At 42.0% G+C, this 20,089-nt stretch overlaps 1 protein-coding gene across 1 annotated transcript in view; it reads left to right on the top strand.

Moving 5' to 3' along the window:
- Positions 1-4,622: 4,622 nt before the first annotated feature.
- Positions 4,623-20,089, top strand: part of gnai1 (guanine nucleotide binding protein (G protein), alpha inhibiting activity polypeptide 1) — a 29,935-nt gene continuing 14,468 nt past the window's right edge. The window contains exons 1-2 of the mRNA XM_050036773.1: positions 4,623-5,104; positions 19,297-19,339. Coding sequence (XP_049892730.1) covers positions 4,987-5,104; positions 19,297-19,339 — 161 coding nt within the window. The 5' untranslated portion in view covers positions 4,623-4,986. The remainder of the gene's footprint in view (positions 5,105-19,296; positions 19,340-20,089) is intronic.

The following is a 20,089-nucleotide window of genomic DNA, read 5'->3' as shown; positions in this document are numbered from 1 at the left end:
TGTTTTTTACTTACGTACTGTGCATTTCCTGCTGGGATAGTGCCACGCGAAGAAGTTGTTTTTGCAGACATGTCACTGCATTTCCAGACAGGATAGTGTCACAAAAAGTTGTTGTTTTTACCAACACGTGGCTACATTTCCTTCCGGGATAGTGCCAAAAACAGCGGTTGTCTTCTACTGAGACGTTGCTACGTTTTGTGCCAGAATAGCGCTACAAAAAGAGGTTGTTTTTAACCAAGACGTCGATGCATTTCCTGCTGGGATAGTGTGAGCAAAAGTAGTTGTTTTTACCAAGATGTCACTCCGTGTCCTGTCAGGACGATGCCACAAAAAGCGGATGTTTTTTCATGAGATGTCGCTGCATTTCTTGCTGGGATAGTGCCACAAAAATAGGTTGTCACTGTGTTTCCAGCTGGGTCAGTGCCACCAAAAGCAGTTGTATTTTGCCGAGACATTGCTGTGTTTGCTGCCGGGATAGTGCCACAAAAGGCGTTGGTTAATACCAAGACAACGCTGTGTTTCCAGTTGGGATAGTGCCACAAAAACGATTGTTTTTTCACCAAGATGTGGCTTCGTTTCCTGCCAGGACAGTACCACCAAAAGAGGCTGTTTTTTACTTAGATGTCACTGCGTTTCGTGTTGGGATAGTGCCACGCAAAGAAGTTGTTGATACCAATATGTCACTGCATTTCGTGCTGGGATCGTGCCATGCAAAGAAGCTTTTTCTACCGATTATTCACTGCGTTTCCAGATGGTATAGTGCCACAAAAAGAGGTTGTCTTTTACCCACATGCTGCCGTGTTTCCAGCCAGCATAATGCCACAACAAGTGGTTGTTTTTTACCAGGACAGGGCTGCATAATGCTACAGAAAGCGTTTGTCTTCCACTGAGGCGTTGCTGTGTTTGCTGCCAGGAGGGTACCACAGCAAATGTTTTTTACCGAGACATCACTGCAATTCCAAGTGGTTATTTTTTCCTGAATCACCACTGTCTTTCTAGCTGGGATTGTGCCCAATGTGTGCACCAAACCCAGGTATTTTAAGCCAAAAGATGCTCTTTACCAAACCATAACCAAGTGCTTTTTATGTCTAAACCTACCTACACAAGTGTAGTGTGTCAGTGATTTGCAGAAACATAGAATGCCTACATTATATCAGGTGACTGGTTCAGAGACATATTGATAAAGGGAAAGGCCAAAGTCTGTCCAGCAGAGCGGATCTTTCTTTCTTCCTCTCTCCAAAACGCTGGATCCTACACTTCCCACAATGCAACTGAATAGTGCCTTTTTCTTTACACCATCCCTTCCTGGTAAATGCACAAAGTATGTTCTTCTCAGTGGAGTGCCCCTTTAAAACGACAACCTTTTCAACACTACATCACTGCTCGGCGCTGTGCTGTAGGGTTGAACATACAGTCCTGATATTGTATATAAAGCGCTGCAGCACTGTGAAGTTACCCACCATCACCACTGGAGGGCAGCACCAGCATTCCCTCACCACTGACTGCATGGTGAGTACAGAAGGCCTGCCCATCTGGTCCACCCTGAGTGTCTGTGCCAAAGACCTGTCCCTGTCTATTCAAACAAACATTCATGTCGACACACTTTGAATCTCACCTGACTGACTCTTTTGTTGATCCTGCAATTACAGCTTCAATATTTGGATTAGATTTCACTTTGTGTGGGCACATAACACACCTAAAGACTTTCGCTTTCTCTGCCAGCTGCTGTAATGTTTTTATAGAAAACGCATAATTAATCATAATATTTACGAGTATTTTTTTGTTTGTTTGTTTGTTTTATACTCATATTAAACTAGCTGTACTTTTGACCACCATTTTTGTAATTCCTAATGTTTAATTGGGGGTTCTAAATATGTTTGGTTTAATAAGTAATGTTTTGCTAAATTAAACTCTGCATCTCTGCTCCTGTGGGTTAAATGTGTGTTTAACAAACCAGTTTGACCTTATTCATGTGGAAAGATCAGTGTACACAGGAGATGATATGCCATCTTTCCTTTCATGGTTTATTTATTCACATGATTGTATAACAAATAAAGTTTCATCTTGTGTTATTTACAAATTTGCATAAATATCCACACACACAAAAAAGAAATAACAATTGAAATGAGATGAAAGTACAATTAAAAGCTCCTAATATAAGCAGAGGTACACAAAGGTATTATACCTTTGAACATTGTCCTTTTGAAAGAACATGATACCTGTGTCTGTGGTATTTTCCGTGTTACATAAAATGACATAACCTTTTTTTGCCTAAGGGATACACCCTGCGGCTCTTGTTATCTCAAACCTGGAGAGAGGCTTGGGTGACAAAGAGGGAAACCTCCAGCCAGCGTAGGATCAGAATGGAAAGGTCAGCACCACAACATTTGCATGTATTCCCAAAAAGCCACGTCAGAAATGAAAATTGTATGGAAAGGCAGGGTTGTTTATACCACAGGGATGTGTGTGTGGAAGATTTTTAAAGTGAACATTGCACACCTTTAGACTGTATGCTGACTCTGAAGACCCACACTTGACTTTGCCTGGCAGGCTAAATTATTTAAACCACAAACAATGGTCATGTACAGCTGAATGGGGAGGGGATGGGACTGATACTGACACGGTTCCCATGGGAACAATACATGCAAGAAATGTAGGTTACAGGGTTACAGTGTAGCCTAAACAGGTAATATGACCAGGTAAGTGTTAGATAGTATATGTGTATATCACTGGAAATAAATATAATTTATTCTAACATGTCTTTTAAGGTATTCAGTTAAACTCATGTCATTGATAAACCCAAGGTAGGCTAAATAATTATTATCTTTATTATATATCAAAATAAAAGACACATGCAAAGTGAAAATTATGATTTTTTGTAATTATTGGTGAGTAAAGTTAGGGGTGTGCAGGTGTGAAATGCGCTCTCAGGAAGTTTCCGGTTTGGGCGTCTACCTTCAAAATAAAAGCGTTAGAATGCAGAAGAACTGTAAGACCTGTAGGACTGACTGAAATTCATCCATTGAAAGCACTGTAAAAATGTATCCTTGGTTGTAAATGTATATGATGTATGCATGTATTATGTTACATACTAATTCCAGGTATGACCTTCAGGAATAGTCAAATATTTTCGGTTGTTCATAAAATACCAGGCTGTCCAAGTTAGATACTTTTACATGTGGGACATTATAGGACTGAAAATGAAGCCAGGATTTGGACATATATTTGGGGAAATAACATATGCCCTGTACATTTCAGCAGTGATTCATTCTGCAAATACTCTGGAGGCATTTTGCCCCAACACTGTCAAACGCCTTTATCTGACAGTGGACAGTAGATAAGTGACAGAAAAAGACAATAATTTTAATATTAAAGTTAATGTAAAAATAATTTTTTGGTTTGTTTGTTTCTGAACTGCTCACATATGGTCTAAATTAGGTTGTTGTGATAGGCCTGTATTGAGGATTACTGTGATATTTAGAGAATGAATCCACTGCACCACTGCTCTCCAGCTATCTACACTCGTATTTTGAGTATAATTCACTCTGTAAAAAAGAGGCAAAATCCACAAGAAACAAAGTTAAAGATTCAGTGATGTCGTTATGGTGAATCTTTTTGGTCACATAACAAAAATCTGTAATTGTACCAGTCCTATAGTCTATATGTTAGTATGCTAGTCAACTGCAGGTCTGCAAGAGTATTTTTCTGTTTTATTTAACATTTTCTCTTGTTTAGAGAAGAAATGGGCTTTCAGTATAGTATAGTATAGTATAGTAGCCTATAGTATTGTATAGTACAGTAACCTATAGTATAGTATAGTACAATACAGTATAGTATACTGTTGTAGCCTATAGTATATTGTAGTATAGTATAGTACAGTATAGTATACTATAGTAGCCTACAGTATAGTAGAGTAGCCTATAGTATAGTATAGTATAGTGTAGTATAGTATAGTATAGTATAGTATAGTACATTACAGTATAGTAGGTTATTATATGGTATAGTATAGTAAAGTATAGTAAAGTGCAGTACAGTATAGTAGCCTATAATATTCTATATGGTATAGTATAGTAAAGTATAGTAAAGTACAGTACAGTATAGTAGCCTATAATATTCTATATGGTATAGTATAGTATAATATAGTATAGTATAGTCAATTACAGTATAGCATAGTAGCTTAAAATACACTATATAGTATAGTAAAGTATAGTATAGTCCAGTAAAGTACAGTACAGTACAGTATAGTAGTTTACTATATGGTATAGTATAGTATAGTATAGTATAGTATAGTATAGTATAGTATAGTAGCTTATAATATTCTATATAGTATAGTATAGTATAGTATAGTATAGTATAGGATAGTACAGTATAGTAGCTTATAATATTCTATATAGTATAGTATAGTATAGTATAGTATAGTATAGTATAGTAAAGTACAGTACGGTATAGTAGCTTAAAATATACTATATAGTATAGTATAGTATAGTACAGTATAGTAGCTTATAATATACTATACGGTATAGTATAGTAATTTTCTTCTTGAGTTTTAGGTTTGTGGAAATGACCCCTTTATTGTGAAGAGTCAGACCGGAAGTGTGATTGTTGTTGCTGCTGGCGGAACACGCCGTGCTGTTCTCTCCAGTTGAAGCCGTACATACCATACTGCCAGTCGCCGCCGCAACGAATGGAGGCGAACGGGTGGAAGAGACATCACTGAGGAATTGTTTCGCTATCAAATCATCTTTCTGTCGGATTAAAAGGAGGATTTTAATCCGACCATATTCCAGCGGGGAGAAGAAACGCCACACCGTTTTTTGAAAAGTCGAATCGCTTCCCGTTTTTTCCCTCCGAGCAGATCGATTGCCTGTCATTTAAAAAAGGGCGTGTGTGCGGGGTGAAGGCAGTTTTAACCATTTAATGTGGGTATATAGGGTATTGTAGACATTTTTCTTTTCCACCATCTGGGTCTGAAGGACACGGTCGAGGATGGGATGCACACTGAGCACGGAGGACAAGGCGGCGGTGGAGCGCAGTAAAATGATCGACAGGAATCTGCGGGACGACGGAGAGAAGGCAGCCCGGGAGGTCAAGCTGCTGCTGCTCGGTAAGGAGGGACGAGGAGATGGGGGGGACTAACTTCACTGTGTCTTCAACCACAGCGGTTATTGGCTGCGAGGACACACTGGTACACGAAAACCACAGCAGTGTCGGTTAGTCTTCATGGTTCACGGTCAGTTTTAGGTGGTGTCAGTTGTGAAGTGTTACGGAGTTTCAATTCCGCATCGCTAGCATACTCCCCTCTTTGCTAGCTTTGAGTTCACCGTCAACTGTCAACTCCGGTCAGTGAACACAACATAACGTTATTTCCAAAGGGGGCACAAAAACGTTACACCCCAAACCTAACATCAGTGTGTGTCTTAATCCGTTTTATTCACATGTGTTGTCAGAATTACACACATGGCAAGTTTTTTCCCCATTGAGTCTCCTCTATAGACCAATTGTACTGACTAAATCCTCCCAACAATGGCACATTTCCTCTGCTGTAGTCCACTGTAAAGCTCTGAGAATAGGCCTGTGGCTCATCTGGGGGGCCCAGGCCTGATGAATGTGACTGGAAACTTTGTTGGGTCCAGTCAGGGGCGTAGCACCAAATTCTGGGCCCTATCCATGAGCAGTCTCTGAGGGGCCCCCGCCCTTCCTTAATCCATGTCTCTCTTACACACCTTCTGATTTTTGCTTTCAAACTCAGATTGTGCTCTTTCCCTGTCCTTTCTGTCGCTCTGTTTTGAAGCCCTTATTTCCCTTTTTTGGGGAAACACCTGATGCACATTGGTGTTCATGAATCCTGATGCAGAGGTGGACTAAACCATTTTGAGCCTTTTAAAGGGTTTAGTCTTTCAGCCGATTAACTCAGCTAATTTTAATTTAATTGTGGCACTAATTACTGAGAAATAAAATAATTGTGGCCTTGGGGCCCTCATCACTTATCCACTTATCCCCACTACTACACCCCTGGCTCCAGTCATTATTATGAAATTTAAAGGTGCTGTTTCTAAATTAAAAGTTACACCTAATGAGGGGCTGACAGGATTTTTGTTTTCTCTTTTTATATCTACAGGGTTGTAAATAAGCACCAGCTGCCAGGCAAATGCTGGTGAAATATGCATGTGGCTGCTGGATTTGCTTTAGTGTGGCCGATGGACCAAAAAAAAAAAGTCAATTTCTATCTTGAGAATTGGGACAAATACATTTTTTAGAGGGGATTTTTACTTTACAGATATGCTCGGAAAATGTCTTTTAAAGAGACCAAAGTCGTGACTTTTAAACCTTATAACTGGCCAACTTTCCAGTGATTTTATTTCTTCTTTAAAAGCATTTTTGTTGCAGCTAGATACTTGAGATTTATTAACTTCATCGGGCGCACAGAAAGTTTTAGTATCATAACATAAAACATGATTGATTAAACTATGGTTTCGTAGAATCCTGACAGAAAGGGCCAATGTTTTTGTATAAAACAAAATGTTAAAGCAAAGATGATTATAATAGTACACTTTTCCACCGGGCGGCACGGTGGAGCAGTGGTTAGCAGTGTTGCCTCACAGCAAAAGACTTCCAGGGGTCTCATCTATAAACATTGCTTACGCAGAAAAGGAGGCCTGAAAGAAGCGTACGCCACTTCCCACGCTAAAGTTGTGATCTATAAAAGCAGACATGATGGGAGAAACTTTATGCTTACAAACATTTTGGCGTTAATATTGGCACAAATGTAATACTTTGTAATAAGTTTATTGTCACATGAAAATAAGACTCATTGTGTTTTTGTTACCTAAGACTGAGCTGTTTACATCTACACAGGGGTAGGGCTGTCAACGAATACTTTAAATTCGAATTTAAATTCGAATTTGAAAAAAAAAAATGGACCTTCGAATGTGAAAATTGATATTCGATTGTGGAGGAAAAAAAAACACCACCGCAGCTGTCCTCTTTGCGAGTGGGCGTTGGCCTGGGCCGCTGCACTGAACGCACTACGGGGCCACACCGCCCGCGGAAGTGCTGCGAAGCGCAGCGTACCAAAATTCTTGCGCGAGCCAGAGCACTTCCGTTCACATCAGACGCGCATTTCTCCACGCTGGTCGACAAGCGCTTCTGCTCCCAGCTGTTGTTTCCGTCACCCGGCTTGACACATTCGCTCGCGGCTCGCGCAGAAAATAGACCAGACGTCGAAACGATTGCTGCAGGGCGTGAGCCGGCCGGTGTGGATGACGCAATCGGTTAACATGGGCGCCGAAAGGAAACTGGCTTCGCTTCGAGGCGCTTCGTGGCTATTCGCAGCGCTTCCGCGGGTGGTGTGGCCTGACGGGTCAGAGAGGGGGGGCGAGCGAGAGGTCTGCGGTCGTTTATAACGTAATGTTATAGATAATTGTTTTATGTGTTTTAATGTGTAGGTATGTAAATGTTTTCAAAGACGTTTATGTTGAAATAAAAATACCTACAAGTAGTTATGTTTCCTTGTATTAGTTTGCCCTCGTGGACATAATGCGAAAAAAAAAAAATTGAATGGTTCGAACCTATGAGTTATTTTTAGAACGAATATTCGAACGTCCTTTTTGAGCAATTTTGACAGCCCTACACAGGGAGCAGGTCCTTGTTTATGTAGATCACTTTGTTACATCACCATGTTTCTACAGTAGACCAGAACGGAAAAACACTGGCTTTCGCATCAGCCACCATAGTTAGAAGCCCATCTGTGATGAGCAGCATCATAAAAACAGCGACATGTAATGTGAAACTGCTCACCCAGTATTTTTACTGGTTTTAATCACCTGATCGGTTTGTTTTGGAGAGGAGGAGACCTGCGGATAATTCGGCTCCTGGTAAAAATCTCCTGAGCACTGAAGGAATATTAACCTGGAGAAGTTTCAGCTGGTTGCAAACTAAATTAAATTACACACTAAACCATTTTTTAATTGTTTAAAGTTGTGAATTTTTGTCTGGGACATGGGTATTTTCTGGCACAGGGCAAGATTAGAAGTTCAAAGAATGAAAGCAGACCAAGACATTTAATAAAACACATTTATTTAACATGTATTCAACCCCAAAAGTGGAATTATTGTGTAGGTAGGTTATAATTTTAAGGATTTACAGCATACATGTGTCTAAAAACACTGCAACATCGCAAAAGTCTTGCACAACAAATGCACAGAATTACAATAATGACATTTCAACATGACATGCTGATGTAGATAAAGGTGCCTCGTGTCCCTCTCACTTTCAGAAGTGGTGAATTTCGACTGACCTTTGTGCACTGAACTGTTTTCAAATCCTCTTTAGGTTTGAGTTGAGAATCCACCATAGGCTGTTGTTTGGATATCAACATATCCCTTTAAAAATCCACCACAAGAATGTATTGTGACCGGCACAGAAGTCTTTTGTAATTTCTTGGATTCGTTACATGTATTTTGTCACGCCACCTCTCCTTCTGACAGCCCCGTACGCGCAATTAGGTGAACTGCTCGCATTCAGCAACCAGCCATGTGTAAATTAAGGGCATTACTCACATGTGGGGAAACACTGTTATCCTTGTAAATAGAGAGCGTAGGTGAAAAACTTTTCCACCAACCCCTCAGGTGGCGAGCTTTGGGAAATGTTGACATGCACACACATGGTATGTGGGTTACCAGGACACAAAGTCTGGAGCCAATAGCAATATCAGGCAAACACCTGACAGACGGCACAGAGTGAGAGTTGTTAGTGGCTTTTGTGGACAGATTTGTGAGGCGGAGGAAGACAAACATTCCCTCATGTGCTTCCCATAATTTAGCAAAGCTTTTCCTAAGGATGTAATCTTTACATTTCTCTACATTTAGTGTGACGTTGGTGTCGTTTTGTTTGAGCAACAATGCACATACTTTCTCGCTAAAGGTAGACCGCATTCCTCAGGTGCTTGGAGGCCAGATGGGGTTTGCTGATTGAAAGCGAGCAAGTTAGGTCAAGTTTCTGCTATGCTGCTTTAGGGTGGAATATGAGGTTTCATCAGCCTTTGCTTCGACACAAACCATGTGGCATTACTTTAACCACTCTGTTTTGGGTTGAATAGCTGTCGTGATGGTTGCGTGCCAGGTCGTGTGGCCCCCACGCGTGGCTGCCTTGGCACCGTCTCCTGCCATTTGTGTTTGATCCATTCAGCGCGGAGGTCTCTTCAGGTTACTGCCTGAAGTGACACACGGGCAGGCCGGGACGCCGGGAGAAAGGAAAAGAGGGGCTGTAAGATGAGAACCCTGCTAATGACTGAAGCATTAAATATGAAAAAGCTCTGCTGCAGAGAGACGGGGGGCCCGCAGTTCAGAGTTTGAGTTGTTTACCTTGCAGATAAACAGTCACTGGGAAGATACTGTTTTAGAGTTGTTGATTCGCAGGCAATTCGGGAGTATACTTTTCTCTAAACACACCCTGTCAACACAGATAAAAAGTCAGCAAAACATGTGGCATGGTAGTAAGAGGCTGGCAGCGTTGTGGAGATGTAGAGATGTGTTGTGTATATATACTACTAGTAGAAAGTCTTTGGTGCATCAAATGGAGGTGACCCCTAGCGAATGTGGAGATATTTGTGTATACAGCAAGTGATTTGCTGAGTGGCAGGTTCATGTGTTTACCATCTGCCTCTCCAGCTCTGTCCTAAATGTTAATCACAGGCTTATGTGAGCTCCCTGTCACTGACATAAAATCATTACGCCGAGGTGAAAACCTTCAATTTGCATGAAAATGATTTGAATCCTTGAGAGCCTGTGTGCAAGCTGAGCAGATTTACACGCACAGAGTACTCCAGTTATTGCCCTTATCCTGAAAAAGACAATATTCTTACTAAGCTGTTTACAGGGCTGATGAATATTCCACTACAGCTTCTTTGTCACTGGACAAAAAAACCCCTAAAACATCTGGCTTTTGTATCTAATGGTAAAGGTTACAATCAGTATTCACTGCCACATCAAATGACTCTGCAGTAGTCACAGGTATTCATCAGCTCCAGCACCAATCAGCTGCGATTGGCAGTGACGAAAATGCGACAACTGGGTGGATGCGCTAATTTAAGCTCCTTTGCAGGTGTGATGCAACGACACGCTGCCACAAATTACCGTGCATCCGCGTCCCAGCAGAGCTCGAACATGGTTCAAAACTTATTCGGCACCAAGTTTGAGAGAGAGAGAGACTGAATAACTAACAGATACATAAAAAAAGCATTTTCACTGGCCTCTATGCTGCTTTCTACTGTTTACTAACCCGTTTTCCGTCCTGTCTGTGGCAAACAAACAAAAGAAAGAAAGACATGCTCGTCTGAGTTCTTACTTGCCGGCATGGTTTACACAACCATGCATACTCCAATTTACGTACCCTAACGTGTCATTTATGAGGTCAATATATGGAAAAGTGCAATGGCTGGAGCTGCTTGTGCCATTGCGTCAAAATAGGATTATTCCAAAGGACCTATTCCACTGTGCGAACATAGCCCTCCTCTTTCATTGCGTCAGCCACCTTCTTGGAAGGGTCGGTGTTGCCTAAAATGCTAGGTCAGGTATTGACGAGTCCTCAAATGTATGCCCTGACCTGATACCTCATACTTTATTGCTAAACAGTTTCACACGTTGATAAAATGGCATCAAATCTTCGCCATTCTAAAACAGTGGTCTACACCAAGAGTTGTGATGTGCAGCCACTGGCAGCTACTGTTTCAGAGCAGCGAAGAAGAATCCACTTCCTGTAAATAGTATCAGGTTAGCCATTTGAAAATATCAGCAATATTGGCAATATGTTGCCCTGGAAAGTCCCCAACAATGATAGTTATGAATGGATGAATGACAGGAAATAAAGAAGTCAATAATTTAATACATTATACTCAAAATAATCATCCTCAGTTCTTCTGTATTTTGATCATTTTACATTATAATCCATAATCATTTTATATTTTAAGGCTTTTTTAAAACTCGAAAGAGAGCTACACAATTTCAAATTGGCATATATGTAATTTCAATTATAGAAATCCATATCGGGAAGGAAACAATGGTATTGGAACATCTCTACTGTATACGGTGTCCAAAGAATGTTCCTAAAATCTGAATTATACCGGAAAATGCTTCATTTGGAAATCTGATAATCCAGACCGAATATGCAGCTTACATGACCCACATCAAATTCAGTATACCGTCACATTCTGAATAACAGTGTAATATTAGTTTGCATGTAAATGGCTCATGTGCGCTCCCTGCCCCCACCATAAAATCATTACACCCAGGTAAAAACCTCCAATTTGCATGAAAATGATTTGAATCTTTGTGAGTCTGAGCACACAGTCGAATCCAAACTAGCTGGCAGGCTCAGGTGTCTTTGTACGAGAGGGAATGTGATCTTCTTTTTTTCTTTCCTTGAAAACTGAACATTTAGCTCTCAGTCTTTATTTGGCTCTCATTTTATTTCCATCATCTCCAGGACCCAATTATCCTCCTATTCATATCTACATGCTAAAATAGATTACAATCTCCCCAGCCTAATTACTCTTTCTATAGCTGTCGTGCAACCGTGGGAAGATTTTATTAATAATCCTTAGCCTTTGTCTAACATTTGTCATTGTTCTCTCTTTAATGTTTGCCATATTTTTTAAAATTATGTAACCAGCATTGCCAAACATGTAGTGCAGCGGGGCTGTGTTACTCATCATGGAGACGGAGGGGGCCCCCCTGACGATAAACATGGACAATCAAAGTAGCTAAATTGTTCGCATTCCAGTATCGCTGTAAGCATCATTAGACGTCTCCGCGAATAGTTCGGTCTGTGCCAGTGTGTGTGGGAAACAATCTTTTAGCTATCGATCTGCTTGTTGGCGGATCGATGCCTCTGGTCATTTCCCCTGGTGGGTAGCACTGCTCGGAGGCTCCTGGAATCCTTCATGAGTGAGTCATACTTAAATCCCCCCAGAGGGAGAGGGAAGAAAAAAGAGGAATTGGATAGTGAGTGAGAGGAACAATAAATCATAATGGGAAATTGATGGTACGGGACAGAGAGAATGCAAAAGAGGAAGAGGGATGTATATAGCGGAAAAAAAGGTGGAAAACAGAGCGAGAGAGGAGGGTGGTGGGCTCATGCTGCTAATGTGGCATCACTAATGTGGTTTGCACATTGCTCCAAGCCCTGCTCAAGTCTTTGGATCGCACCTAAAAGTGTCGGCCCGCAGCCCGGCCTCCATAAACCTCCTGACCCACACAAATGTGTCTTTATGCTGTTAATATGGAGCATGAAAAAGAGACATTGTACTATCTTCGGCTGGCATGCGAGCACACATTCTCCGAGAGCAGTAGCAGCAACATATGGTTAATCTATAAGGATGGAGAGGGTTCAGGCGTGGTAGCCATTTCAGTCACGTTCATACTGCCATTGTTATAAAACCTCGCTGCTCTTGGGAGGCTCCAGGAGAAAAGATGGGTTTGCGGTTGGTAGATAGAAACGTCTCTGTTCTCTGTGGAAGGAGAAGAAGAAGAAAAAAAGGCCCCTCCATTTTCACTGGAAGGGTTAGCTTGGATTTTCCTAAAATAGTTTGAACCGCTAGAAACAGAAACCAGCTGCTCCAGTGGTTTTTGAGTCTGTAGCCGTTTTGGGGTGGGTGTATCAAAGCTGTGGGCGTGTAACATGACTCTGGATGAGGAGCGATAGGTCAGGCCTGTGGTGCCATGTAACCCTTTAAGGTCTGTGTGTGTGTGTGTGTGTGTGTGTGTGTGTGTGTGTGTGAGAGAGAGAGTCAAAATCAGGGCGACTCTGTGTTTTGTATTCTTCAGGCCTGCAGGCTTTGACAGGATCCACACCCTCATGATATCACTGGTGTAAAGGGGCCAGAGCCAAGTCACTTACATAAGCACACATCTCATTGATTATACTGAAGACGTACGCCGGCCTTACACCAAATGACTTTTGTAAACGTTTCACAGTCAGAGACAAATTTCCAGTGTCGCAATTAAATCTCAAGTTTTACCTCAGCTGGTGCGCGCTCCCATGATCTTGATCTTTTGGCGTAAAATTGAGCTCTCCAAGCTGTCTTAAGTTGGTCTTTGTCACGCTTTGACGCTCCAACAAAATCATGTTTGACATTGACACAAGTTTTTAAGTATTTGCTCATACAAAAATTTAAGTTGCTGCGTTTTCCTTCAGCACCAAACAGGAAGCAGCAAACCAGGTTGACAGTAAATATAGAGTGGATGCTGGGGAGGCGCAAGAACGCGAACAAGTCTCCGTTCGGCGGCACTCTGATGCAATAGTTAGCTTTGTCGCCTCACAGCAAGAGGGCTCCCGGTTCAAACCCAGGGTGGGGGAGCCCTTCTGTGCGGAGTTTGCATGTTCTCCCCGTGTCAGCGTGGGTTTCCTCCAGGTACTCCAGCTTCCTCCCACAGTCCAAAGACATGCAGGTCAATTGGTGACTCTAAATTGGCCGTACGTCTGAATGTGAGTGTGAATGGTTGTCTGTCTCTATGTGTCAGCCCTGTGATAGTCTGGTGACCTGTCCAGGGTGTACCCCGCACCAGCCCCCCCTCCCTATCCCTATCTACGTGGGGAGCAGTTCCTTGTTTATAGAGATCGCCATGTTGCATTGCCATGTCTCTACAGTAGCCCAGAACGAAAAAACACAGGCTCTTCTGGCGTTTTCGCATCAGCCATCGTAGTTAGGAGTCCATCTGTAATGAGCAGCGTTACAGTGTTGTGATGAGCAGCGTCGTAAAGGTCCAGGGTGTACCCCGCCTCTTGCCCAATGTTAGCTGGGAAAGGCTCCAGCCCCCCCTGAGACCCCAACAAAATAAGTGGTTCCAGAAATGAGCTGATGCCGAATAGACAAGAATTGTCAACATATGACACCTTTTATCCTGTGTCTCTTGAGTTACAAGTTTTTGCAGACACGTAAGGAATTGGTAGAAAGCCATTTTTCTGAAAGGGAGTTTGGTGTAATATTTTCCACCAGGAGCAGGATGGGAAATAATCTCAAGAGGAATCTAGTTGTAGTCTTACAAATAGTGACCCAGTGTTTGCAAAATGTGTGACTAAAAACACTCTGAATTGATGAATTGATGGGATTCATCCAGTTACAACCATAGGAATGTTTAGAGTTAGTATCCAGGCTCATTACCATAGCAGCAGTGCTGCTGGTTTCAATCTCTGTAAACTGATCTTCCTATGACAGCTCTGTATTATCCACAGCAGTGGCAGGAGATTTCTCTGACCCAACTTGCCACTACATATTTCACAATTACAGTAGAGTCCCACAATGATTCATCAAAAACTGCTCATGTCATCTTTGGTGATACATAGTGATGACATCATCCACGCGTTTCTCAACCAGTGTGACGCACCTCATTATAAATTCTACTGAATTTAAGCAGCAACTAGAGATGTACCGACACCACTTTTTCCTTCCCAATACAGTTCCAATCTCTGAACTCTGGTACCGATCCAATACCAGCGCGTAAAATAAAAATGGATTGGATATGAATTGTTGTATGTCTCAACTCCTAAAACTCTATGTAAAATATTAAGAAATAAATACATAATAGTAGAATGAATGCCATAAAAAAAATTTTTTTATTATTATTATACAGTGTTGACACAGATCAAGACACAGCTTAAAGTGCAGCCAAACAATTTGCAGTAGAATGCCTTTTAAACTCTGTTTCGTTTGCCTGTAGTGTGCGTATGCGTAATGACTTGAGGCATTACGTGGTATCGGATTGGCCATAGGCTGTACTCGCCGATACCCAATACCGCATTTTAGGCAGTATCGGAGGCATTTCTGATACTGGTATCGGTACAACTCTAGCAGCAACTTCTCCAAACTGGGGGTACACTGACCGCTAAATACTGAAGGCAATACACTGATTGTGGATAAGTACCTTGTACAGCCCCACTTCAAAAACATCCAAATATTGCCTTTAAGTTCTTCTCCAATTCAGTAAGAATAACAATAATTTTTGTTTAATTTTATTTTTACTTTTTGTCTGAGACCTTGTAACATAACTATTTTTTGATTGGCGTGAGTAGGGCTGCACAATTATTTATATTATTGATCAATCTTCTGATTATTTTCTTGAATGAAGGTACACTATGCAGGAATCGTCGGTCAACATTCAAACTTGGCCCCTCCTCCCTACTCTGCTTGTACGTACCATGCAAGCCACTGCACTATGGTTAGAACGTTACATTTGTTGTAATGGAAAAGCCGATTTAGCAAGCTAACTAAGCTAACAGCCGGCACCTACCTGTCCAGCGGAAAACAGGCCAACTCTGTGTCACTCTTCATCCCCATCCTCTCCTTCAGTGCTCACCAGCAAACGTGAAAGTGAAAGCCAACCGCAGATTTGCTCGTGTTTTCGAACGAGCTTTGTCCGCTTGGCATTTTGCCCCACTATATTAGCGTTTTTTTGTGCTGTGTCTACGATTTTGTTCCACTTTCTTGGATGCAAGCTGCCATTACCTGATTACTAGATTTTTTTGGCTATACACCCATTGCCCAAAGTTTGCAACCCAGAAATGTCCTGCACACAAAATAAGAAAATTGGAAAACACAGGCACAGGACAGGATCTCTGCAGATGAATACACCGCCACACACTTCTAGTGAGCCATAAGTGATGATTGAGAGGGTTAACTTTGTCCATTTAAGTATACCTTTAACCTATTAACTGTTTGATCTGTGAAATTTCAGAAGACGATGAAAAAAATACTCATCACACTTTCAAAGAATTGTCTAGGCTGATACCATCAAATGTGTCACCTTTTCCGACTAACAGTCAAAACCCCAAAGATAATCAGTTTACCGTGATACAAAACTCTAGATGTGAGGTCTTTGTATTTCCTGTCCATACCACTTTTTTTTTGCAAATAAAGCCACAGAAACCAGCGAGAAGTGATGCAACTAGCAGTTGGCTAAAAGTTTCCTTTATAAGGAGGCTACTTTGAACTTCAGTGTGAGCTCACAGCTCGCCTGAAGTGGATTTTCATGCGCCCCACATTGAGAGGCACTGCATCGATATGTGAAGTGTCTGTGGCCTTGTGAAAATGGCTCCTGGGCAGGCCGAGGGGTGCAACCGTGCCAGCTCACCGGCCAGCCACAATCAGCGTATCTGCCGTCTGTGTGCGGGTCCCACAGGGGACTCACACTGCCAGTGTTTGGCCTCGGAGCACAGGGAGCTGCCACCGTACCGTCACCTCCCTCCAGGGCTCTCCGGCACCAGAGCGGTGACACGTAATTAAAATAATGTGTCCTCAGGTGAATCGCATCCAATTATCCTGAAGGTGAAGAGCCAGGACGGTACTATCAGCATGCAGCCACCGCTGAGTGGAGGAATGCAGACAGAAAGTGTGCAGCAGGATGTGTGTGTTTATGTATTCATTTTGGGTTAAAGTTTGTGTGCTCAGGCGGAGAGCTGTTACGCGGAGCTACTAATGGCATGTGTCAAAAATGTCAAAAGTTTCTTATTTTGTTTTTGCAACATCATGAAAGTGGAACTAGATGAGGCAGATGATTTATTATGCAAGAGCAAACCATCTTGTCTCTGCTGCCAGTGTCACGAGGTAGCGGATAGTGGAAGACTTCATGGTATGATTCCACTTCCTCTTATTTTGTTTCTACAGAGAAGCTGGGGGTGTTTACTCGGGGAACAGACACTCTCAAGTGGTTTGAAAAATCTTCCCCAGTGGCAGAGGAGCGTTGCGTCAGTGACAACCGGCCAATTGTTTCGCTTTACCCTCCCTACAAGTCCCCACTGCTGTAAGACGAGGGCATTGAGTGCACACATTAGATCAAATGTAGGTTATGGCAATATCCATTAGAGGACAAGAGTCTGATGAATGTGGTTTATGAGGACGTCACAGATGGCTTTCATTTGTCAAAGAAAACATTTTTAATAAAAGGGCACTTCTAAGTGACCGGTTACAGGGAAAACGAGCAGCAGATGCATAATACATAATGGTCCCAGTGGAGGCCAACATGTCACACACACACACACACGCTCACCACCACAAAGCCTCCTCAGGTGACTGTGGCCTCACACTAGACATGTCCTGGATATAACGAGAGCTGTTGCCATGGCACTGTGACGTTTGAGGGATCCACAAAGCAAAAGGCGTGCCGACAGTACGCTCTCCCTCTCCACCACCCCTCTCTTCTCATCTTAGCATTATCTAATCGATCAGCTACAACACTGTCAATCTAATTAGTCGCCGGCGCCGACTGCCCTCACATCCTGAGGTGACAGCATGTTTTTCAGCGCTTCACAACACTGTCCATAATAATCTCTCCTATACTTCCTGTTAAGGCCAAGAGCCCTGATGAGGTGTTTTTTGAAATTCCAAACACACAGCTGTCTCAAACAAAGCCAGAATCAGTTGACAGCAAACTAGAGCAAGTCATCTGACTGAGCTCCCATGCGTTGACTAATCAGAATATTAGGCAGGAAGTGCCTGGAGCAGAGGCCAAACCAGAGCTTTAGAGACTGCTTTTAACTGAAAAACTGAAGCCATACACAGACTGTTGACTACAGAGTGATGGATGTAGCCACCGTGATGTAATTCATTGGTTTGTGGACTTTAATTTTGAAGCTTAGAGTTTGGCATTGTGGCCATCGCCATCTTGAAACCATCTTTTTGGAGCCAGACGTGACCATATTTGGACGAGAGGGTGAAGATAACCCTAAGGCCCCGATCAGGCAGTCGGCAGTGTGGTGCGCCTCGAATTTTGTGCACCACACTGACTTTTTTGTTGAAGCCTGACCCGATGAGACAGCGCTTTTTGTGGCTTGCTGCGTCCTTTTTTAACACTTATTTTAGGATGACTCAGGGACAGTGTGATAATCAGCCATCAGTCATAGGGCCTATTTACGGTTGATAGAACGTCACAAAGTATTTAAGGCTACAGTTTGTTCAGATATCCTGCAACTTGCCCAGTAGGGCAACAATACAAGTGGGCTACCACTTGTCGTTGCCACCACAGAATGCCTACTTCTCAATTGATCTAATTCAACCATGGGAACAAAACTGCTTTTCCACTCTTAAGCTGAAGTTTGTTCAACTCGAGGCGTTAAGAGTGCTCCTGTAAAAACGCAAGGCCCTTAGCAACACAAAAGCAACGGGCAAAACGCTTCACTTTCATTTAAAACAATTACAAAAAGTCGCCCCAGGCAGCTAAAATCTGCTCTGTCCGATCACAGTGTAAGCTGCCAGCTAAGTTAACTGTGGTAATGCTAATGCTAATTTATGCTTGCAAAAACAGTATTAAAACAAATTATATTTACCGGAAGAAGTGAGTATCTGACTCCTTAGAGCAGTGGTTCCCAACTGGTGGCTAGTAGGTCTGTTCTAAATGGACACCAAGTGACTCGCAAACGTGTCAAGTTTGGAAAAACACACTTTATTTTTAAGTACAATGAATTTTCGGTACAGTTCTTTTATTTTGTGACTAACGGCAGCTACTTGCCAGAGACAGCAAACTAGCTCAACGACATGTCCAAACGCAAGTATGACGCCGAATGTATGTAAGTGTGTGGAGCTTGAACTAATGAGAAATCTGGACCCCGTGACTGGACCAGTTGGGAAACACTGAACAAGACTTTCTTTTGGTGACCAAAACGTGACACCTATACTCTGTGAATCTGGGTCACACCATGGTTACATTACCTAACCAGCCTTGGTGCCATGGTAGTGACTTGTCAATAGACCGCACCCAGCTGTCACCCAGAGCAGCCTGCCCTTAATTATGCATCATTTTAAGCCTTAGTTACTGTTAATGGTTTTATAAAAACTTAAAAAGTTTCCCCCTGTACAGTTGTCATGAATGCTTAAATTAGCTATAGAGACCAAAATTGTTTTTTGTACCAGGCTATTTCTGCTGTAAAGTTGGTCTCAAATGTGGCCATTCAAGAAACTTTTTGGTGCTTGTGTGTTGGCGTCACTTTCAGCCCCAGGGGTTGCCCCTTGCAGAGACATCAAGTTACACACACATACACACACACTTATTTCTCAGTTCCCCTTTGGTTGCGGTGGTTATGCTCAGGTTTAATATTCATGGTTCCTTGTCATGCCATTTAACCACATTAGGTCATTGCATAAAAACACTAAGTGCTTTTCTTGGAAACATGCAGTTAAAGGAAGTGAGCTGGGTGACATATGGGATAAAAATGAATACGTAGAAACTATTTGGCTCCTTACAAGCAACATTAACCTCTTGAAATATTTACACTCTTTAATAACCTCCTTTTCCTCTCTGTCTTTTCCAGGTGCCGGTGAATCAGGGAAAAGTACAATCGTCAAGCAGATGAAGTGAGTTCATTTCGCCGCTTCACATCTGATCAGCGAACAATCAAAACAAACTTTTGTCTTCTTCTTCTTCCAGTGAATCAACAATGACTTCTCTCATCAGACGCGCATAACGGCACTGATAGAGTATTCATTTTGCACAACACAAACAGTGTCAAACACCAATCATGCTTTTATAGCGTCTCTCTGGGTGATATTATGCTCTGTGAATCGCATTACAAACAGGTACCATGCATAATGGATCGTGAAGACAGCCCAGCAGAATACATTAGTATAAACTCTGCCCATACATCATCCACATGCTGCGTGCGTCCTACACATGAATTACATTTTTCATAAGCACCCTCGTTGATACACTCATCCATCAGAAGACATAGACATGATAGGTGCACTTCATTTATGCATTTTTTTAAGAGCTGTTGAGCTCTGATGCTGCTTTTTCTTTTGGTTCTTTGCCTGTGAAGGATGTGCAGACACTGTTCCTGTAGAAATGTTATTTTACTACAAAAATGTACACGTACTGTGGCATGATAATGATTACATGTTGGTGTCATTCATCGACTAGTCGCCCGCTTGTTTACGATATTAATGTAATTATTAAATGATATATTTTGGTGGTTTGAGTTGAAGGTGTGAGAAAGAATAGTATCAGTAACATTGTTAACACTGTGCTACATTACAGAGAAATACAAAACCGTACTAATGAACCTTCATTAATATAGGCCTATATTTTATCTACAAGTGCACGTCACA

This window comes from Epinephelus moara, chromosome 23 (assembly GCF_006386435.1).
Source record: "Epinephelus moara isolate mb chromosome 23, YSFRI_EMoa_1.0, whole genome shotgun sequence".
NCBI classification, from domain to species: Eukaryota; Metazoa; Chordata; class Actinopteri; order Perciformes; family Serranidae; genus Epinephelus; species Epinephelus moara.
Note: the sequence above shows the minus strand (reverse complement) of the source record. Positions and strands in the feature narration are given on the sequence as shown.